The sequence below is a fragment of the Gymnogyps californianus genome, chromosome 6 (assembly GCF_018139145.2).
Source record: "Gymnogyps californianus isolate 813 chromosome 6, ASM1813914v2, whole genome shotgun sequence".
Classification (NCBI taxonomy): Eukaryota; Metazoa; Chordata; class Aves; order Accipitriformes; family Cathartidae; genus Gymnogyps; species Gymnogyps californianus.
The window spans coordinates 38,445,805-38,468,692 of NC_059476.1; the positions used below are offsets into that span (position 1 = coordinate 38,445,805).

General features: G+C 42.0%; 1 protein-coding gene across 2 annotated transcripts in view; it reads right to left on the reverse strand.

The window, feature by feature from the left end:
* MICU1 (mitochondrial calcium uptake 1) overlaps positions 1-22,888 on the reverse strand; it is a 109,903-nt gene that overhangs the window by 32,690 nt on the left and 54,325 nt on the right. Inside the window, exons 9-12 of one of the 2 annotated variants that reach the window (XM_050898915.1) lie at positions 20,167-20,172; positions 19,096-19,210; positions 8,112-8,194; positions 2,893-3,090 (exon numbers count right to left, since the gene is read on the reverse strand). In XM_050898915.1, the coding sequence (XP_050754872.1) occupies positions 2,893-3,090; positions 8,112-8,194; positions 19,096-19,210; positions 20,167-20,172 (402 nt within the window). The remainder of the gene's footprint in view (positions 1-2,892; positions 3,091-8,111; positions 8,195-19,095; positions 19,211-20,166; positions 20,173-22,888) is intronic. The other variant, XM_050898914.1, reaches the window with a different exon arrangement.

Sequence of the window (22,888 nt, forward strand, 5' to 3'; positions counted from 1 at the left end):
CCCTCTGGCTGTGGTTACTCTTCTCATCCTTCCCTTCCTGCAACTGAGCCGATTGCTGAGTTTCCATAAAATGATGGAAAATGTACTTTCATCAAAAAAATAAGCAGAAGGGAAGAAGAAAACACCAGGCCACAGTTACTTAAACATGCTGTCAGCACTTCAGCCATAAGGAACATTGAAATGTTCAGGGCTTTGTCTGATCTAATTCCTCTGAGTAAGTTTCTGCTCGATCTTAACAAGAAATATGCATGAATATTCTGGTAAGGAAAAAAATGGAACCAAACTCAGTAAGAGGGGAGTGAGTTCAGATGGTCAGAAACTATTGTTCCACCTTCACAGTCAGCAGAAAAAAACAGCTCTCAAGTGTATTAACTGCAGATATGCCTGGATCCTGAGCCGAAGGGAAAACAGCTTTAAAAAAGGTCTGTCAAAGTAGATTTCTTTTAGGAGAGAGAAAGCAAGCATCTCAGTTTGAGAACAGAGGCACCGTTTCACTTGGGGGCTGCACTAGCCCCAGGAGATATTCAAGAAAGATCCAGAGATGATCTGCATGGGCAGTCAAGCACAAGGCTGATGAAGGACCACTGTGCTCACAGGCTCATTACCCAAACAGACACATAAAACAAGGATAAAACAAGGGAAGCTGTTAAGTCAGCTACGTGAGTTACCTGATGCTCTGTAGTACAGTATTTCCTAGCGCCACTTCTCACGTTCTTCTGATTTGCAAGGGTCAAGGTAAATATTTGAGGGATGCCTCTTCTCAGAATTACCATGTTTTTTAAGTGGCTGAGTTCATTAGAGCACTCCCCGGAAAAGGAGCAACGCAAATCCACTAGACACTTGTGTGAAAAGCCACTTAACTGTGAACAAACACATCAAATGTGAAGCAAGGAGAGAAGGTGGGAGATCATGTCAAAAGAGATAAAAGCAGAAGAGGAGAGAGGCCATGTTACATAACGCTGAGGACAGAAATAGGCCTGTATTGCCTAAATCAATAAGAACGACGAACAGCAAAATCAGGTACAAAATCATGATTCTTAAGTATCATGAACTCAGGAAAAAATGAGTTTGGCAGAACAGAACTGTTACCGTTACATCGGTCAATTTTTCAGTTAAAACGAGTATCAATAATGCTAAACACAGCACAGCACTGTGCTCAAGGGTGCTGTCAGGAATTCAGTAACGATGCATTTATGACATTCATTAACTTACCAAGACATAAATATCTTGTACTGTCCAATTAATAACTAACTTGTTACAAAGGCAACTAACATTCACCAGGAAGACGCACAATTGACTGAAATCACTAGAAACTATATTAATACTAAACTGTTGCAGGAGGAAAAGAAGAACAAGTACCATCAAACTGAAAAAAACCCATTGCGTCTTAATGAGATAAGAGGGGACCTGTGGAGGGAGCACAGGGTCAGAAATATTTCAGTGCCTCCTTGTTGCCCGCCCCTGGAGCGAACGTGGCAGTGGGAAACCAGAGCAGGACAGCAAACAAGGATAATCTCTATTTCTCTTCCCTTTGCGTTCCAGTTTCAGCTTATGTTTCTTAACCTTAAAAAGGTATTTCATTCGTTTCAATTTGTAGAGGCACTGAGGAGTCGACACTTTCCAGTTCACAAAGAACATTGTCTTCAACCAGCCTATTCGCCTGCAAATGCAGAGCCACACCACTCACTTTAATGACCAGTTAAATGAAGTCAGTGAACTGAAAAACTACTTTCATAAAAAAAATTAGTCCTTGAGCCAGTTTCTTACTTAGATTCATAAAACTCAAAATAAAAAAGGGAATAAATTCAGGTTAAGTTCGCAACAACTGACTTAATATGAACTTAATCAAAACCTGTTCATTAGCTGGATCACACAACCTGAGCACACGGACGTTCATACATCAGAGTGAAGCAGTAGTGAGCTCCAAATACTGTTGTGTTAATTGGTTGTGGGAGGATCTTCTTGTGCACAAATCCTCATTTCTGATGCAAATAAAAGCCTGGGTTTGCTCAAGCCAGGCCAAACCCTTGAGCCTGCTCCAGAGAAGGGCACCATTTTTGAGTCAGCTGCGTTTGGCAGCTGACACACAGACCAAGGAGTCCCCCGTTGCTATTCTTGTACTCGCTTTAGTCAAAAGAACCAAATTTTGAAGCTTGATGCTTAAATTCCAGCTATGTGACTAGGAGGAGGGAGATTGGGAGCAGCTGTTAACTCATGGTAATGCAAAGGAAAAAGGAGACCTTCAATTCAATTGAAAGGTAACAAACTCAGAAGAGAGGGACAACATCTCTTATAAAGCACAATAATCCAGGAGTGAATATGGAGGTCACATAACAGAGGCCATCTATTTAGCAGGATTCAAACAAGGCTTGAACACTTACGTAGCAGAAATATTAAGAATAGCGAAGCAAACAAGAAGGCAGGGACAAAAGCAGAGATGAAGAGTTTTGGGAATGTTACAAACCCCGATCCTTCAGGGCACAGCTCATTCATTAGGACTGAAACAAACCTTCCTCAGTAAGTTAGCAACAGACCACTCGCAACCTCTGTTGTTCTTTTTCTAAAGCATCTCAATCATCTCCATCAGCAGTGCCAAGGCAATAGCAAGGCAAGCACCACATGGAGGGACACGCACCCGGGACGTGCCGGCTGCTGCTGCAACTCCACAAGAGCAGCTACCAACAAAAGCTGGAGATGTTCCTGGGGAGCACCACAGGCACTCAAATGCTCATCAGAAATTTAACAACAGGTTTGATCTGTGAGTGCTATGAGCCACAGCTGTAGTAATTCCCTCTGAACCCTTCCCACACTCTTGCTCTTCCTCCAGAAACCACGTCATGCAGCACGGTCCATGCTGCACTGCCCTCCCCCGTACATAAAAATAACCCAAACCTCAAGCTTCAGAATGTCGTGCTGCAGTTTGCGCTGGAAGTCGAGGAAGTGGGAGATGGTCAGCTTCCCCTTCAGATCCGCCCCAAAGAAGTATGTTGTCAGCGCAGAGTTGAAGCCAGTTTTCAGGGTGTTCCCCGTTGTAGACCGGTCTCTGTGGCGCATGCCCATGCTGGTTTGGGAACGAATGATGCTCTGGACCTAAAAAAAAGAGGAAAGATGTTAGCATCAAAAACACCACTAGGACTTATACTAGTCAAGTATCAGTACGAAGTAGTCCAAGCTCAGCCATGTCATCCTGGTTTGTTTTTTTTTTTTCCTGAAATAATTTTAAAAGACATGACAATTAAAAAATTTGGCTGAACTGAGGCTTTTGTTTTTTCAGTCCTTTTTAAAGCAAGAAGAGTATGAAATGCTTAAAAAGAGTTTTAAGAAAAAATTCACCCAGTTTGCAGATAAGCATTCTAGCGCTGATCCTACGCCTGGTCAGCAGAGAGCAGCTTGTTCCCAGCAAAGTCACAGGAGGAGAGAAAGCAGAGGCAACCGCGGGGAAGAAGAATCCTGCACACGTTTCAGAGCTTCCATTCCTACTTTACTGCACATCCTTGTTATCTCACATCGCGTTTCCTTTCCCCTTGTGCACAAACCCAGGGTTTTTCCACCCAAGGGCACCCTCTCCTTGCTGCCTGCCGCTCTTTGCTGTGGCTGCAAGCTCCTCCGACCCGGGGCTGTGCAACAAGCTGAGCTGCAGGCGGGGGCTGACCCACCCAGAGCAAAGGGCTCTCCGAAAGTCCCGCAGGCTGCATCAGCCCAAACAGAACCCCAGCAGAGTAACGAATAATGCAGAAGCACCCGAGTTACCAGCAGACTGGGATATTTGCATGAAGACAGCCAATTGTGAAAGCACACGTTAGAACAGCAATATCTCAATGTTTTTAAACCATGCAGGCAAACAGCATCCTCTCCTCCCCTGAGCTCTCAGCAGCGCCCTGTACCTTTCTCAAAGGCACCACTCAACTCAAATGGACGCTACAGGACAGGGCAAGGACACAGAGGACAGCTTCCCTACCCTCTACGATATGGCAAAAGGTTGAACTTGAAGGCTGCGACAGCCTGAAATATCCAAAAGTTTGTTATTTTAAGGGTCCTGTGCTAATTTAAGGGGGCAGCCAAGCCAAATGCACACTCGCCTCCTCTCTCCATCCCCAAGTATCCCACTACCCCTTCCCAGCACTTGCCCGTCTGAATGACTATTGCAGTGATATGAGAAGCCAGGATTATTCTCTGCATAATAGCTGATCTCTTCCAACAAGGCAGAGGATTCACGAGTGTGAGAAAGGAGCGGAAAAAAAGCCACCCAACGTGCTGCCCAGCACTCAGCCTCGACAGCACAGGCTTCCCAAAGCTCCAGCAAACACTGCTGCATTGCCTTCAGCCTCTTCCTCCTGCTGACAAAAACTGGAAGGGAGGAAGGAAGACAGCTGCCAAGAGCTCCAGCTGTCAAAAGGACACCAGAACCTCGTTATCGTGGTATATGGGGTGTTCAATTTTTTCCTAACAAGAGAGCAACCGCTGGAACAACCCCAAAGGGGATGCTCCGGAGGAGAATGCCGCGTATCGCTGCCAGGCTCACCTTGCTTGAAATGCTGCCTCTGAACCACAGACTACTTCCACTACAAAGGAAAATCAAGTCAAGTCAGAGGAAAAAAAAAAAATACAGAAAAAAGGTTTTGGGGCTTTTTTTTTTTTTTAAATATGCACTGTGATGCGAGGAAGGATTTTTGCACTGTAAATAGCAACTCCTTGTTTTGCTTTGTGCTCCACTTTAACTGTGAGCTCTGCATGCACATTTTGGAGACAAATATTTATAAACTGTCTGAAGCAATGCAGTTTATGACCAGCTTGGAAAATTGCCCCTGTTTCTGCAGAAGCAAGTGTTTACCACACTGCAGACTGTTCAACAGAGCATCTTTTCCCGGGTGTTATTTATACAGCATCCTACGCCCCTCTTTTTCTCTCCCCATCTATAACAAGTGTCGGACAGTTTGAAAATCCATCTGTGGGCACTGGAGCCAAAATTATTTGGCCAGTCCCTATTTTGTGTAATCCTTCTAATACCGAGAAAGGCAGGCAACCACTGCAAGAAGCTGTCCTCCAGCCCAACCAGTGCTGTCCTCCCCCACAGCTCATCGATCATACAAGGATGTGAAGCAGAGATGCTTCAATGTCTTTTGTATGTATTTCAGCCTAAGTGTTTGTGATCTGTTTAATCTTTTGCATCAGACAAGGGGGAAAAAAAAAAAAGAAAAAAAATCAATGAAAATAGTTAATGGTTTGAAGAGAAATCAAAAAGTAACACTGCCTGCAAATTTACTACTTTTCATCCAACTTTTTCCATCCAAAAATGGAAGAGTAAACTAACAATTTACATGCTGAAGGATGAAAAGTTGAAGATGATACTGATGCAGACACCAAACTATTCAGCACTATGCACTAACCGTATGCATCAACTGGAAAAAAGTCTGAGGCTCTTCAGTGAGGCCTGAAGAAATTCAGTATTTTCTAATTAGGTAGTTAAAGCTTCCAACTTACTCAAATATTAGCTAAATTACTGCAAGTAATTTTCTTTCTTGATGAATACTCTTAAGGTTTTTCAGAGATGCATGAGAAGAGAGACCTGCTGTTGGCTGTCTCCAAAGACGACATGTGAAAAAGGAGTATGAAATTCATTCCCATGTGCTCACAGCCAGCGGGGATGGTACAACGCTTCTGTGAGGACCCTTTTCTTGCCCTTCTTTTTCTTCCCATTCTCCCCAAAAACGCTGTTGCTCTTTTAAACTGATGCCACCTCTAGTGGCATAATCCCCTGGAAGGGCCAGTTTCAGCTGTCCCTGCCAGGTAAGATGTTTATGGGACAGATCTGCAAACCCTGCCATCCTTCATGCTCTTACCGAGGCATTTCCAGAAGGAGTGAAAAAGAGTATTTATCATATAAATTATTCTGTGTGTTACATTATGTGTTTATGTATACCGTTATATATGTGCCTCCCGCTGAAGCTATGTGTTTGCTTTAATTCTGTTTGGGAAGTGCAGCAAACCAGTTAGTGATATCTCCGAAGATATTGTCAGCTTCTCACTTTCCAAAACAGCTCCTTCATCCTCTGACTCGAAAGCTCCAGAAGATCAGTCTTCACCAAAATATTCTGATGCTAACCAGGAATTTTATTCCTTTATATAGAGGTAGTGACGCATGTAACAAGCTTAACAAAAATATGTTCCCCTTCCTAAGGATTTTTATATGACTTAATGCACATACAACTTCCTTTGCCTACCGGATGATTTGAGATCATTTAATTCAATTTTGTACCTTTATCTTCATAGCGCTTCCGAAATATTCATCCTCAAGAAACATTCTTTCTTACTTTACATGGCTAATAAAAAAGCCAAACTTGACACCTGCGGTAGTACCTTGGTGTCACTGCATTTTTAGTAGGCGGTTAACCGTTCTCCACTTTTCTTAAATTCATTTATCTCCATAATTGATTTCACTCTAGAACATTAGTAACTACTGCAAAACACCTTTTGAATTGTTAAATATTATCACATAGCTGCAGTGGAGTGCTATATTAATGCACTATGCAAATAGAAGGAAGAACTGTATTTTTTACTTGGGAAAATAGGAAATTCAGAATTTTTCATAGCTAAATCAGTAGGTTGTAGGGAGGCAGTGCCAAACAGCACAATAACCTGGATACAGCCGTGTATTCAAATTTGCACTCGAAGGAAAATGAAAAACTCCTGGCTTTACATTACAAGCTATCACATGAAGGGATATCATATTGGAGATAAACATACTCCCATTCTCACAGTCCAAAGTTTGCATCTAAAAATGTACAGTTAACCAGATATATTACACAGCTCTGGAGTAAACTCATAATAATGACATCATAGCCACAGGTAATAGTTTAAGGAGGATGACAGCAAAAGATTAGAAGGGGGAATCAATTTAACAGACCTGCTTTGCCACTAGTTCTTCCGATTTATAGCAAGTGCCCCAAGCATGACCTCTTAGAGACGCTTCTGAAGTTAACTAGTCATTCTATTAACCGATGAGTAAGAATTTGTAACTAGATTATTCAGGGCTGCTTTGTTCTCGGATATCAGTACACAGCTTTTCACCTTCTCCAAACACGGATGTCCTCCAGCACAAAAAACCCCACAAGGGCAGGTTATTTTTTTTAATCAGAGAGTCTCGTTTCCTTTGCCCAGAAGCAGCAGCTTCCACTTGCCCATTAAACGCACAGTCCTGAGGGATATGGGGTCACAGAAGTGCCAGGGGCCACATGAATATTAGGTAATTAGTGGTGTGTCTCCTCTACCTTGTTCTTTGATAACAGAGATGGTGACTCCCCATCCAACCGGCCAGTTCCCTTGTTCACAAACGCATTTACTTTTCCTTTCATGAGTAGCACACACATGGAGCTTTGCTACTATACAGTGACTTCAGGATGTTTATGAGTTTCCAAAGCCTTAGGGCTGTTTTCTACATAGGCAAGAAAACCGTACACTTCTGCCTGGGGAGGCGAGATCTTTTCCCCACTGACAGCTCGAGGCTTCAATCTATTCTCACTCTAACACAACCACAAACCATAGCTTATAGGAGGACCTCATGAGTATCAGACAAGCACGCTAAGCTCATTAAAAAGCCTGCATCAAACTCCCTGTTGATGAAACCTCATAAGAAGTAGGGGAAAGAAACTAATGAAAATACTCTCTCAATACGTTTTTACATTACATTGAAGTAAGTGGCTAAATTCTTCTCTGAAGCAGACTCACCCTGGTTATTCTCTGAAGACAAACAAAACTAAGGAATGCAGTAAAAGTTGTGGAAGAAAGTAGGATCAAAATCCTATGACATCAGTAGGTAAAGAATTTTTTTCACTCTACTTTGGAGGTGACATCTTGTAAAGATACCTCGGTGACAAAGTCGCAGGAAATCGGAGTTTATACTTACAGTTGTCCTGGTTGAATGAAAAATTATGTCTTGAAATATCCAGTTAAAAACAAAAAAGCAGGCACTGAGGCAACACAGCAGAGCATAGCAGGAAAAGATGTAAACCAGCACTAACCACAAATATAAATCACAATAACATCGTAGAAGAGTGCTGCACTTGTGACTAAGATGCCATAGCATTAAGAAGTCAACCTGCCGTTCAACTTGCCTGCTCAAACTCTTCCATGTCCACCTCGCCGTCACCATTCAGATCAAACATCTTAAAGGCGATTTCAAAATTCCTCTGGGGAGCTACATAAAAAAAACCACAATAAAAACCAAAGACCAGTTAACAAAGATACAAAATCTCAATAAAAAAGGCACAAGTTCAGAATGACTTTATCCAAAAGCAATTTTCCGTAATTCTTGCAATTTTAACAACAAAATGCAGCGCTCGGGAACCTCTAGCTACAAGCTTCATGGTGCTCCTTTTACCAAAGGTCTCAACAAGGAGGTTGGGAAGAGGAGATGTTTCTTGAACAAAATTTATTCCATTTACAGGTGGAAAAAGCACAAAAGCAAGACACCATCTGGTATTTCTAATGACAATCAACAGAAAATGACGCTGTAGCAAGAGCTCCAGCCTGCTCCATACAGTATAATACCAATTTGGCCAGAGGATGTTTCTCTGGCAGAGCACCCTCCATGCTTCGTGAAGCAGCCGATGGGTGAGCAGCAGACCTGGACGTTGGGTAATTCTCTTCCAGACTCAGCTCTTGTCTCACTGTACAAATTTAAACAAATCATTACCAACTCTGTCTCAGTCCCGTTATGACATTGAGATAACACACAAGCTGGAGCTCACCAGCTGAGATGCACCCGAAATGGCACGGTACCTCATTTTTCCTTGCATTTAGTCTATGTTGTCATGGTTTATTTAGCCAGAACTCTGCAAAAGCATTGCTTCACAGCCACCCATCACAGCAAAACCACGCTCCCTCCCCTGCATCCCACCAAATAATTTCAGTACATTTCCATTTTGGGCTCTGTAACTCATCACCATTTAAAGTTACAACATACTGCCACAATTCTTTTCCAAATTAAGCTAATACATGAGAATTTATCTTGCTCTGCTACTTTCAAATACATACCACCTACAGGAATTTTGGTGTTTGCTGGGATTTCTAGGGAATCCTCTAGGCTATAACTAGTGCTTAGGTTGTCATCTTAAATGATCAATTAAAAGTTAGCCCCTTTTTTTGTTCTGAAGATGGCTCTTCCCGACCCAAATCTGGCAGCAGGATATGGATCACTGGTGAGGCTCATCCCCCTTTAACCTCATCCTTTGCAATCGACTTTTAATATTTCTTGTGGATGTTCAAAGAGTAATGAGTTTCTGCAACTGCCCTTCTGCGTTAAGGCCTCTCCCAGATGGGGGTGCGAGGGGGGACGCAAAGAGGAATCACTTAAACAAAAAGAAATTAATATGGAATTAACTGAACTGGATTTTGTACATTAGTTACAGCTTCAATTTAAGGCCAGGAGACTTTTACATCGTGTTTTCCCCTTGCTATAATAAACTGTAGCACTTAATCACTAAAAGATTCAGCAAACTTGTTAATGAGATCACTTTTTCCCATCACTTTGTGCCTCAAACAGATGTATAACAACATTAAACTCAATGGCAGGAACAGCCTGTCACAAGCCGCTTGATACATACAGCACATATAGTCCTGCTGTTATTATCTCTGGATTTCCAATTTCCTCGTGCCAATTATTTGGGCTTTAAATTCCAAACACCACGTGCATAAGCGATGTCTCCTACAACCACGGCAATTGCCAGCAGCACGTGGTGGGTTATCTTCCCTTCCATACACAACCCTGCAGCAGAAGCCATGCCTCCCCCAGCTTCTGTCCTGCCTGCTGGGATGAGGAGACCTTTGCTCACCATCCCTCGTTAATTCTGCATTAGCTGAGCTGTAATCAGGGGGACCGGCTGTCCCCAACACCAACTTCATAATCTCTCCAATGATGCAACCTGAAGGGATTTATACAAAAAGCCTCCTCTGTATCCATCCATCACTTCCAGTGATTAATTCCCCATTTCCTTGAAGAGCAACAATATTAAGCACCTTCCAAGTACCCTCTTAACGTTTAAATAACACATCCAATTTTAATCCCTTTAATTGCAAGTACTGCATGAAAGCCTGGACGCAATTTCTTCTTATTAGCCCCAAAATCTAGCACTGCATGGCAAGAGTGGTTTCCTCTATGAGGAAAAGGCGGACTATACAAAACTCTAATCTAGTTACAAGATGCTAGAAAAAGAGCAGTTTACACATCTCATCTTTCTTCCCCCATTTTCTCTGCCAGGGTACACCGATGTATATTCTGAGATTGGAAAATTTGTTACTCCTTGTTAAAAATTGGTGTCTGGGTTTTGTGTTTTGTTTTTTTTTTTCCCCCCCTTTTCTTTAAGGAAACATATGCTACCGTGTCCCATTCATGCAGACACAGGGTGAACAGAGAAAGCAAGATAGTTAACTTAGTCCTCACAAAGGCCGTTTCCTTCCTTTCCCTTCTCTAAACACACATTTTCAAGAGCAGTTTATCAAAACCCCAGGGGAGAACATCACTTGCAAAATTAAAATGAACAGTTCAGTATCAAAAATCTGCAGGGTCAGTATTTTCTAAGGACAGGGAAGGAAAGTGGCTTTAAACTGGCAAATTTAATTACTTCATTCCTTTAGCTAATAAGCGACACAGCCCGTTTCTTCCTCTGATCTGCATATCTAACTTAAATTACTTGTAATGACACAAATCCAACAAACTTGAGTCTGAGCCAGGGAAACCAGAGGGCACCGAAGACAATTAGCTCATCCCGCCCCTGCTCAGGAAGAAATGTTCATTAAGATGTATGTCCCTGATCTCCGGGCAGTCTGAATTTATTGGTCCCGAGCGAGATGATTTCTGCCTCTCCTCTTGGGCATGATGTTTCTGACCAGGATTTATTGAGGAAGAGTCATCCCGACGGCAGCTGACCCCCCCCTTGCCCACCCTGCCCCATTACTCCTGGTTACATCAGCCTGTACAACCTCCATTTCTCTTCTTCCTCTTGTATCTTTCAGAAACTTGCAGACCATAAAAGCAGCAGATATCAGTCTGCCTAGCTAAACTTAGCCTTCCCCCCCCCCCTTTTATTCTGCCCCCCAATTTTACCATTCTCAACTGCAGCTTCTCTAAATTTACCCACTGCCTCCTTAATTAAGATGCCTCAAAATGAAAGCAATATTCCTCCTGCAACGGTTATCAAAACCATTTAAAGGACTATTTGCTTTTCATACGGTGCAATGCCTCTCTTTAGAAGGGAAAAATCATTTCTGGATTTTCCCCAAGCGCTCTGCTGCATTTCCAGCTCTCTTTGATTTTGTGAGCTATCTCCTCACCATCCTTTCTGACATGATTAAGAACGAAGATTTTTCATTGCAACTAATTTCCCTTGGGCGACGAGTCAGGAACTGGTCAGGGCAACTGCAGTTTCTTTTCTAGCTTTATTTCTAGTCTTTAGGTGTTCAGGAGGATACAACGACATCCTAATGATTCCTCCAAATCACATTAGGATTAAATCACAAAGAAAACATGGTACTGGAGCCCACACCAATACCAATTCATGAGTTACCTATTCCTAGCTTTGAGATACATGTAACTATATCTAGAAAGATCAGGTTGAAATCATTCTGTGGATCCATAGCTCCACCAGCTCTACACGCCAAGTTGCTTTTTCAACTAACCTGGGAGTTAGTGTAAAGGGCAATTAACATTTTTCTTGACTCATTCGTTCAAATATTTGGGAACAGAAAGGCAATAAGAAAACCAAAAGCCACACGCACTAGCGTTACAAAGATGAGCAACCTCCACCAGACAAACAGATGACGAGCAGCAGCACTGACCACATTGAAAGACCCACCCGATCCGTCAGTATAAAGCCCTAGGGAACCTCTGAGGCATTAGATGGGTTGATAAGGCATATTTAAGCCAATTATGTAATTTTTAACTATTTTGAGCTATTGAATGGACCAATTTGCAGCACTCAATTGCTCTTTATTGCCATTTACTCTCACCAGAAAAATGCATTCTGAATGACAATAAACGCTCCCTGATGAGAAAGGCCACATTTTACTATTTTTGCGCTCATTTGATCTTCTCTTTCCCCCAAACTCAATACTCCACACTTGAAGAGATACCTCTCAACAAGTCTTTCCCTCTGACTCCTGATGCAACTCACGTAGTATACGGGTACAGTCACAAAAATTAAGCGTCTGTAGAGCATTCACCTCAAGCGGAAGCACCGCATTTTAGGAAAACTATTTTGAACACACTTTTGGAAAATAAACATTGCTCCCTTCAGATGTAGTCGAAAATTTCTTTGTCTGAGTTCAAACAGAAAGCAGCTCAGGACTTCAACATCCATCCTGAAGCCTAGTAACTTCCCAAGCAACTCCAGTCTGGGATGAAAGATCAAGAATTCAGCTGGGGAGTTACTTTAAGAAAAACTAGTCATTAGAAGTTAAATATCCTATGATTGCTTCTTCCCCATCTATCCCAAAATTAAGAAAAACATATGTACAAAGGCCATAGTACCCCGAAACTGAAAAAAACCATATCTTCATAGTCAATACAAAATTAACACAGTCCTCCTAAGGCAGAGAAAGATTTTCATCCAGAGATGGCTCTTCAAGCCTTGCAGCTTTAATATTTTTTCTTTTCCTTTTTTTCAGGCCACAACATTAAAAAAAGCTTACCTTATCCCTCTAGCCAAAGATTAATCAAGATTGTTTTTCCCCCCCTTAAGTTACATGAATCAGCATGGTCATTACACTGTCTGACACCGCACAGCGGTATTTCAGCTGCGAAATTTTTTCTGTACTGTTTGAATTGGAACATTTCTGTCTGAAGGAAAGAATTGGGGTCATAGACGATCTCACCCTTACAAGACCGCAGCCAGCACTGGCATCTAGTTCATTGTAAGCGACTGCACCGGTAACAGGGAAGAGCTAGATGATGCACTTCCACATAATGTATCTCCAAATGCTGCAATATTTTTTTGAGAACAGAGTTACAGCCTTATAGGGAAGCAACTATCCATAGAATATAGATGGCTGAGCCCTAGCTGCAATAAATACGGGGAAAAAACCCCAACCTTAAAATGTCCTAATGTTGCAGATATTTTCCTTTCAAATTATTCCACTATTTCAGAAAACGAAAACAAATCCCACCAACTTTTTTTTTGTTAACGTTAATCAACCCAGAAATATAATTAACAGGCAGCTAAAATAACCTAGTCCACAGCATGGACACTGAGCCACCATATCATTGGTTCTAAAGGTAAAGTATCTTTAAATAGCTAAGGGTTATTTCTTATCACAAGGAAGAATCAGAATTACCTCTGAAATAATACAAATGCATCATTTTAAAACCTAATGTACAAATGCCACTAAAATACAGACTTCAGCTTTAAAGCACTCTAACACCCAGAAAATCAAGTTTTCATTTGATTTTCATATTCCAGTTAAAATCTAAAATATAATGCTTCTTTCACGAGTGGAAAACAGGTCTTTCATACCCGATAGAAGTACACCCTATTTCTATTACTGGCACATGTTTGGGGTAGGTGTTATTTCCTAACAGCACGAGCCGGATCACATTGGCTGGACCATCGCCCCTGGCTCACCGGTGCAGCTCCACACACAGGGAAAGGTGTAGGAAGTGGCTGATAAGAAACCTGCCATCATGCAAAGTAAAAATACCACCACTACTAATAGTAAGAAAAGCCCTAAACAACCTAGACCAAGAGAAATTAAGTTTTTGTTAGCTCCTCACTCTAAATCCACACTGGAGGTTCACATGCCTGAACCCAGGCACATGGATTCAAGCCCTACTTGAGTACCAAGCTCCAAGGTTACTGAGCTGCACGTGCCCATGTTGCCACCAGAGACAGCGAGAGGTGCCCAACAGAAAGCAAAGAAGGGGTTAACTAGTACAGTTGACAGGTAAAACCCCAAATAAACTGTCATCTTGTACAGAAACACGTGGATCGGACACATGCATCAGGAACAGCTAAAGGATCTGGCACGTGAATGGATGCTCCAATCCACCCTTTGGAAAGCTGTACCGTGACAGTGCGCTACCTCCAGATACTGCACGCTTGGCGTGAATTTGTATACACTCTTCCTTGCAGTGATGTCCCAGGTGACGCCTTTTTTAATCTTTCTTCTATTTCATCAAGTAAAAAAAAAAAAAAAAAATCGAAGAAAAAATTATTGCTGTTTCACTTTTCTATTTTGCTTGTTAGATTGTGAACCAAAGAGACTGTGTAATTTTGACACCAAAATTTTGCATTTTGGTTTTAACATCAATGACAAATGTACGTCTCTGTTTCAGAGATTTGAGACAGTGTGACAGCACCTTAGCTGGAGTACAAGACTTACCTTTCAACAGCTTCTCATCAGTTACCACATGACTCACAGAGCATTGCTGGAAATCAGAATTCCCTCTTAAATGCCTCTCTGAAGTAAGGACCTGGAAACAAGCTGTGGAAATGGCAGCTCTAGATGAAGGCTCTAGAAGCTGTGCTCTCCAGCGATCCCCTGGAGAAAGAGGACACCCCAAACACCTGCAGGTTCTGAGATATTGCTATGGGTGACACAAAATTATGCCATTTCCTAATTCTATAGAAATAATCATGAGTAAGTTTCTGGAACTTCTCAATCAGGCTAACAAGTGCTGCCCGCAGACTAGTCCTTCCCCACTGCAAATTTACTGTCCTCTGTGATAGAGGAGGTTGGTGGAGATCCATCAGCCCATCACACCATGCAAATGCAAGGGATAGAGAGATGATCAGAGAATGACCACACGAAGACTGCAGGTGGAGAGGCTGGTAGAGCATCCCATGCCCTAATGTCAGTTTTCAAACCAGAGAGGTCAAGCTCCGCTTGGTAAGATCCCAAACTGCCAATTGCGAGAGATCCATCCCATTTCTGTCCTTTTGTCCTTCAGCACTGCTACCAGCCCATGGCAGAAGTGGGATGCTGAGCCAGAGAGCCCTCGGTCTGACACGAAGCAACCAGGCTTACATTTGGAACTTGGGACATTCCTTGGAAGACTATCTCTGTGCTGCTCAGATACATCTTGGAAATCCCACACAGCAGCGACTGGGCTGGCAGAAAGGTATTGAAGACGTCTCTGCACCATATAGTGTGGATGAGACAGACCCATGTATATGCATGTAGGTAAACGGAGGGTCTTGAAAGTTTAGAGTAAAGATAAAATTAACATGAACAGGACCACCAAAAAAAAATTTCTATAAACTCAAAGCAACCTTATATCTTCTTTCCTTGTAGAAACAAGCCCTATGGCACTTAGTGCTGCTTTGCAGAATTAAAACACCACTGGTAAGATAACAGATCTCACTCGTGGCAGGGAAGGAGGCTGTTGTGTCAGCCAGCAATACATATTCAAAACAGCCACAGTGCAAACAGACCCCAGGGATCACGTCGCCTGTGTGCAGCAGTGCAGGAGAGCATGCCGTGCCACTTCCATTGCAGGGACCTGCACAGTGCTCAATATCCGGCTAGAAAATAACTTCCAGAGCTAGATGGCTTGGGGTTTATTTCCTACACCGGGGAAAGGGGGAAAAAAAAAAAAGTGAATCAATCCTAGGCAAGAGGCTTCTTGCAGGCCAGTACCCATAAGGGATGGCAGCACGCCGCGCTCTAGAAAGAGCCCGCAGGAGATGGGAGAAGGAGCTGCAGGTCTGCTACGAGAGCCCTGGCAAGAGAGTAATTACTTTGGCTTGAGCCAATGCTATTTAACCCTCCTTCCAGGAGGAGTAAATCCAGACACAGCGACAGTCCAATTATGGAAGCAACACCGACCTATTCTTTTAATGCCCAGCTCCCTTCAGTACCCTTTAATCAAGCAGGCATTAGCGTGCCCGTACAATGGACCACGTTTGCTCTGAAATTGCAGTCACTGATGATGGAAAAGCTCTTTCTCTCCTTCCTCCACCTGTTCTGCAAGTCCAAAAGCAAAACCCTCTTTGGTTAGGGAAGCAATGTCTTTGCTTGCCTATGACATTTGAAGGACCCAGGGGAAACCCCACCGGCATTTTGTTTATCCTGTATGTTGCTCATCTTTCTACCTCTGCCCCAAAACACGGGGAGCAGCTGAAGCGACAGAAACCACGGCGTATCCTGAAGGCCACTCAGCTCTCATTGCCTTTGATAGAAGGCTGACTTTCTGAAGCAGTTAAATGGTATTTTATTAGTTCTTTTAAAAATACATTTTCACAGCAACACGGCAACCGATGAGAACAAACAGTGCTAGAGCGAGAAATCACTTGTAAATAAAATATGGTGACAGACTTCATTTTCTGTGCAATATGCAAACAGCTCTCTGTGAGCAACATACAGATGAAGCCTCCAGCCCTCTCTCCTCCTCTCCCTCCCCGGCAGCTGCCATGCGGTCCGTATTTCAGAGAGTACAACTGAAGTGAGCTGAAGCTGCAAAGACAAATTAAATTAAATGCTTTGGGAAAGCTCTCTCACAGCCTGGCGGTGCTTTCCATAGAGCCAGGGAGACGGGCAGGAGCCGTCTCAGCAGACTTGCTGGGCACAACCCTCCCGAGGGGCATAATAAACACAAAGCCCTTCGGGTTTCTTGTTTTCAGAGGTTATCACTGATCAGCTTCGAGTTCAATAAGCCAGACCAGACCATGACTGATCTCTCCCTATCACTTCTGAGCGCAGCAGAGCAGCGCCTCTCCCTCCTGCCTCCCATCCCCAGACCCAATCTCACACTCCCCTTCTGATTATCCTGCTTTAGTGCTCAATATGCCACCTTCGTTTCTCAATATTTAGTGGCTTTTAGCTATTTGATGTAATTGACAGCTTGCTTTTGTCCAGATACCTTCTTAATGTTTGGGTTGTTTAAACAACACAGTGACAAAACCAATACTGAACTGTCAGGTTTAAGATGCACTTTCCTCATTTTATTTTATTTTTTCCCAGCGAAAAAAAAATATATCAGAAACTACTGGATTCCTGCAAAGTAATGTTTACTAGTAGGAGAGTAAACCAGCATGGCATAACAGTGATTTTTCTATCTAGCCACAGGGCAAGGTTAGTTTGAAAGTTTTATTTTTACAAAGCAAATGCTTTAAAAATGAAACCAAAACTCTTCCTCTGGGGAATGACTGTTTTGACAGTAGCTCCAGAGACATTCCTCCATCTTCAATAACCATTCAGCAAACTTCTCAAATACCTAAAAGTCCTGGAATACTTTTTTCTTCTCTCTCTTTTTTTTTTTTTTTTTTTTAATTTTTCCTTTCAGAAAGCTCCTGCCTTGCCCACCCTTCACATCATTCCTCAAAGCACACACCATCCAATTCTGTCTCCTCTTGTTAGTCTGATTCCCCGGTAATTGCGAACACATTTAAAAGCCCAAGAACAAGAGGAAAAAACCCCATCCCTCCTGCATAGCCCTCCAAAACAAGGCCGGCTGCTACTCTAACACAAGGTGGTCCCTTTTCTTTTATTCTCATAACAAAGAAATTAAACCAAAGCAAGAACAATTTCTCTTACTGCTGCTTGTGGAAGCACATGAAATTAATTTTGCGCCCTGCGTACTTGATTAGGGGGTTGTTCAGCACCGGTACAGCCATAAAGCCAAGGGCACGAGCGTTTTCTAAACCACATTCAGTAATGCAATTCTATAGGTTGGAGAGTTCATTGTAATCTGTGGAGACTCAGATGAAAAGCCCTCGCTACACAAGTGAAAATACCTTCGATAATTTCAGCACAGGCTAGACTAACGTAAGAAAGGAACGGCAAAAGTCTTAAGAGTCAGTTCTGAGACTCAGTCAAACAAAAAAGCAGACTGAAATCATAGAACAAATTCCCTGGACTGAACTAGCTTTCTCCCTCAGTGTTTGTTTTCACAACATGAAGGTCACATACACATCTTCCCTCACCACGTCCATTTGACAACAAACAAGACCTTGAACATTGCTTCTCCCCTGTAATAGATCCTCCGAAATGTCGTGTTCAGTAAATGAAGAGCTGCCTCTTTCATTTGTCCGTGTTACAGCATGCAAGAACACGGGGAAAAAAAATAAAGCACCTGTTGCTTTTACAAAACATCAGTGAATTACCCAGCTGACTCCCTGAACAGCACAGAGCAGGCAGCAATGGGGGTCTGCAGTGAACTGGGAAGCATCCAGCTTTTTAATTCCTGTAATCAGGTCATCATGAAACAGACACTTACAAGACTAGATGGCCACATTTTCTCTTTTTTTGTTTTGAAAGTCTGAAAATAAAATGTCTCAAGTTCATTTGGACAGTGGCATATTCCCCATTACCCCACATTTTCTAATGGGGCTGAAAAATAACTGGAATTTCTGTTGACTTTCCTGTTTGTGATGCAGCACCTTCCAAGCAGCTAGAGAAGCTCTGCAAATGAGGTTTTGAGCTTGCTTTCCCCATGAAGAAAGTCTAGAAATGCTGTTTGACATTACCAAGGGCTTCAGTTTCACTCTTTCTTGCCAACAAAGCAAACTTTTAAGTGCCAGCACTTCAAGTGCAGAAGACTTTGCTGGAACAGATTAGCAGATCACAGAAATATCACAAATGCAAATCAAGTGCAGCAGGGTGAAAAGACAGAAGATATCTAATGATACTTGTTGAAACATAAACAGTTTAACTTCTCTCCTCGTTGGATTACATCATGCACAAGCCTGAGCTTACCCAAGCGAAAATACAGCTGGAGAAGAGAGTTTGTACAGTCTTGTAACCAGTGAAGACCTGCATAGCAATATTCATCCAAACACAAGAATATCACATGAACACAACTCAAGAACACATCTCCATTTACATTTTTGAACAGCAGGTCAAATGACTCATTAAAGAAAATTTGCAACATTTTAAAATGAGAAATAAATCTGCAGAAGTCATCGATCTGCTTATCTTTCTGAACCACTCCAAGCTAAGTCTAAACCACATGAAGCAATAGCAATTATTCACTCAGCTCGAGTTTCAAGTAATCAAGAATTCCTTTTAGGGAAATGTATGTAGACAACAACAGCAAACTCCTTGCTTGTAAACCTTCAAAACTTAAAAAAAGCAGTAATTGCAGAGAAAAAGCCCCACTGTACTTACTGGAAAGGACCGTCGTGAGGAAGATGTAGTCGGAAAAAGAAATGAGTCCACATTCTCCAAGTGCATAAAATATGCTGTCTTCATCGGCAAACTTCTCTCGCTCCTGGGATAATTTCTATTTGTTCATCCGACCCACACCCCAAAAAGAGAAAACAAAGCAATCGATTAAACAGAGAAACGGAAGGCTTTATTTATATCCTTACCACCAACAAGCCATTCCACATACACACACCCTTACTATCTCCATCCATATTCAGTGGACCTTTTCCAGCCTTCAAATCTGTCAGAAATGCTCTGCAAAGATCAGTGCTTCCCCATCTCAAATGAGGGATAAGGAATTGCACAATATTAATTAGTTGTTTTAGCCTAGCTGAAATACAGATAAATAGAACTACGTCCATTTTGCTTAAAATTGTCTGAGTCTTTGAGAGATTAGTGTTATGAAAATCAGATTTTTTAAATACAGGATTCAAAAAGGAAATTATTGTATTTCACTAATAGCATTTTAGTTATACTCTGTTGTAGCAGTGGACAAGAAAGAACTATTTCACATGAATATAAAGCATGATCAAAGGTATCAAAAAGGTGTAGTTATCAGAAGCACACGACACAGGAGTGCGTTTAGCAAGCTCACTAGGAGGACCAGGACCGATACCAATCTCAATCTCCCTCTCTTGCTCCAGTTCTTTTTCAACATCTTGTTTTAGTAGAAAATACCTCATGTGTTTTATCCACTAATCTCCCTTACTAAGCTAAAAATCCAAGTCCCTTTGATCCGCTGAAGCTTCAAAGACTGAAAAGGATCCATAAAACTGTTAGGAGATGCACACTGAAATCCACACTGGTGATCCATTTTAAGAACACAGCAGGAGGTGGCACACACATACACAGAGGAAAATGAAATTAATATAAAGAAAAGTCGGTGTGGATGAGGTTATTCCACAGAAACCAGGTCATGCAAGCACAGAAGCATGGTGAAAGCAAGGCTGAATTTAGGAACGGTTTTAGGAAAAACCACCGACAAACACCACCACACGAGGGTCCAGCTACACAACTGTCCCCCACCGTTACCTCTGTCTAGCGGAGATCCCATCATATACAAGATAAAGGAAAGAAAACTGGTTAACCGACAATAAAATAGGCAGGCAAAACATAACATCAAGTTGAACGGTTAGACTTGCGAAGAGCAAGAAAGTTTTGAAGCAACCAGGTCGTTGCTTTGACTGGGCACCGCTAAGAAGCCTAAGTAGACATCCCAGCAAGGGTTAGCACGTAGCCTCTCCGGGTCAGACCCACTGTCTGCAGCTGATGTCTCTCATCCACCTCAGGGTTTGTTTTGTTTTTTGAGAGAACTCACCATTGTATGTGACTGCAGAGTGGGGATGAGCTCAGCTAATAATTTAGATGAAAATTTAACCCGTATCTGGTTCAGAAACCACAAGAAAAGAGACAAAAATAATCATACAGATCACCAAAAAATACAGTTTCCAGGGGAAAAAAGTTCAGCTCTATTGATCAAATAAAATTCTTCCCAGTAGCTCTGCCTTTACCATCTGGAGAGCATCAGAAATTTAATAACAGGCAAATCACTAACAGCAGACAACATGCTAATGGCATTCATTTCATGCAAGATAACTATTAATGCTTACAGGATACCAGCTTGAAGTATCATTTACTGAAAAAAATGTTTTTGCTTCCCTTCCCATCGAGATGGATCCAAAGCAAAATTACACTAATGCTTATGTTAAGGACAAATAAGCAATGTCTGGTTTTCCTTTAAACTGAAGGGAGGATTTGTGGAGAAAGCAGTTTTCTGCGATTGCTGCCGGCAGTGTTGCCAGTAGCATCTCACCTGCTCGTCTGATTTATCGCCTCTGCCACCGACTGCCTGTCTTTAGCAGCGTTTATCATAAACTAGCTATTAGCATCCTACTTCACCCACTTGAAGGATCCCATGAAAGAGCTCCAGAGGTCGGTTTATTAATTTTTATGGGTTTCTTTTCTGCACTTAAAATTCATAGTCGCCATCAAACAGCTCAAAATATTCCTCACATGCTGAAAGCCACATCCTTAGACTAACAATAAAAAAAGATAGTAAGCTAGTTGCTCTCTGAAATACAAAGGTGTAGGCAGATGGGAGGGAGAAGCATTTACTCAACTGCATCTTTCTATGAGCAAAGTAAAAATTTTTATTTATTTTTTTTAAGCAAGCATCTACTTGTCAGAAAGCTGGGGAAGGGGAACATACGCTGTGACTATGGTGCTCAGCCTGCCTGCAGCTAATGGGAAAGGGAATTTCTCCCATTAGTCTTAGTAGGAGAAAATAATAACTGACCTGATCAATAAGATTTTCAGGCTCCCTGCACTAGGAGGACAGAAGTTTAAAAAATTCACAACTCTCCCATTTATTTTCTTCTGGCTCACTGAGAAGCTGCGTGTTTGCTTTCCACAAAGTACGTGGGAAGCTCACCCCACTACGGGAAAGGCTGAAAGCATCCTTTTCAGGGGTTGTTCCCTACCATGAAACATTATATTCTACAGAATTATATTATAACCCCCAGGCAAATAAATAAATTAAAAAAAAAATCAATTACCTACTTCACAAAGCACAATGCGGACTGTTGTGATCCCTCAAAGTTCAAGGTGGAGAAGCCCAAAGTCAGTCCTCGCTAACACCTAAAACCACTGTCTATAGACCTCGAGCTTCTTTTCCACATCCTACTTTCCTTCCAGCATACTCTACCATCCCTTCTAGCCAGAAAGGTAATGCATGGGATCAGAAAAATGTAGGGAAAAATCCCTTTCCAAGCCTCCATCCTCTTTTAGAGACATGTCACCTTCACCAATTAGTTATCCACACAATTTCAGGACAACTTTCACATTTCACACCCTTTTGTATCTGAACACAAGCCAATTCTCAAAGTGCTCAGTTAAAACAGTCAAACGTCTTCCATTTAATAATTTTTTTCTATGTTAAATCCATTCCCAAAACCAGAATAATTGGTTAAGATCACTCAGCACACCTAAAAAACATTCAAAACTGAGCATTCACAAGTGAGCAAGCCATGGGAAACAGTTTATAATTATGATGTATTTTTTAATCAAGCAGTAGATTGATATTAAACAAGCACACAAACAAGCAAACATCCAAATTAACATGTAAAAAGAAAAAGAAATCCAAATATACCATTGCTTTCGGCACAAGCATGGCTGTGTAAGTTCAGTGAAAAGCCGCCAGTCCAGTCTCAGTGGAATAAAACTTTTACAGGCATTCAAGCAGATTATCCACAATACCAGACATCGACAACAGGTAAAAAAAATAATGTAATTGTATCTCAAAATACAACGCTTGGTTTGCCCTTTCCAACTCAGTCTCCAAGCCCAAACACCACCAGAACACGGGTTGAACCTATCAGTAACAGCGACCAACCTCCCCCAAACCAGTGTGCTGTAGAAAACCAACTTGTGTGCCATATGCAGGCAACTCCCCAGACATGTGTTATGGGCTGGCTGCAAGCAAGCCAAGCACCCAAAGATTTATCACAAACTTCACGTATTCTACCCCAAAACTGATCTACTGCTGGAGCCTCCCTCGAGCCAAGTACATGGTACAGATCCCAAGGAACAAAGGATTTTGGGGAAAAAACCCCACTGATTCCTTCCATTCCTTGCCAAATATTACCTTTATTTTTGGATTTTAAAATTATTTTCCCAGGGCTGAGTGAAGAGTGAAACATGTTAATACTTAATTATGCAAATCTGAAAAAAGAGACGTATTTTTGCAAATTAAGGG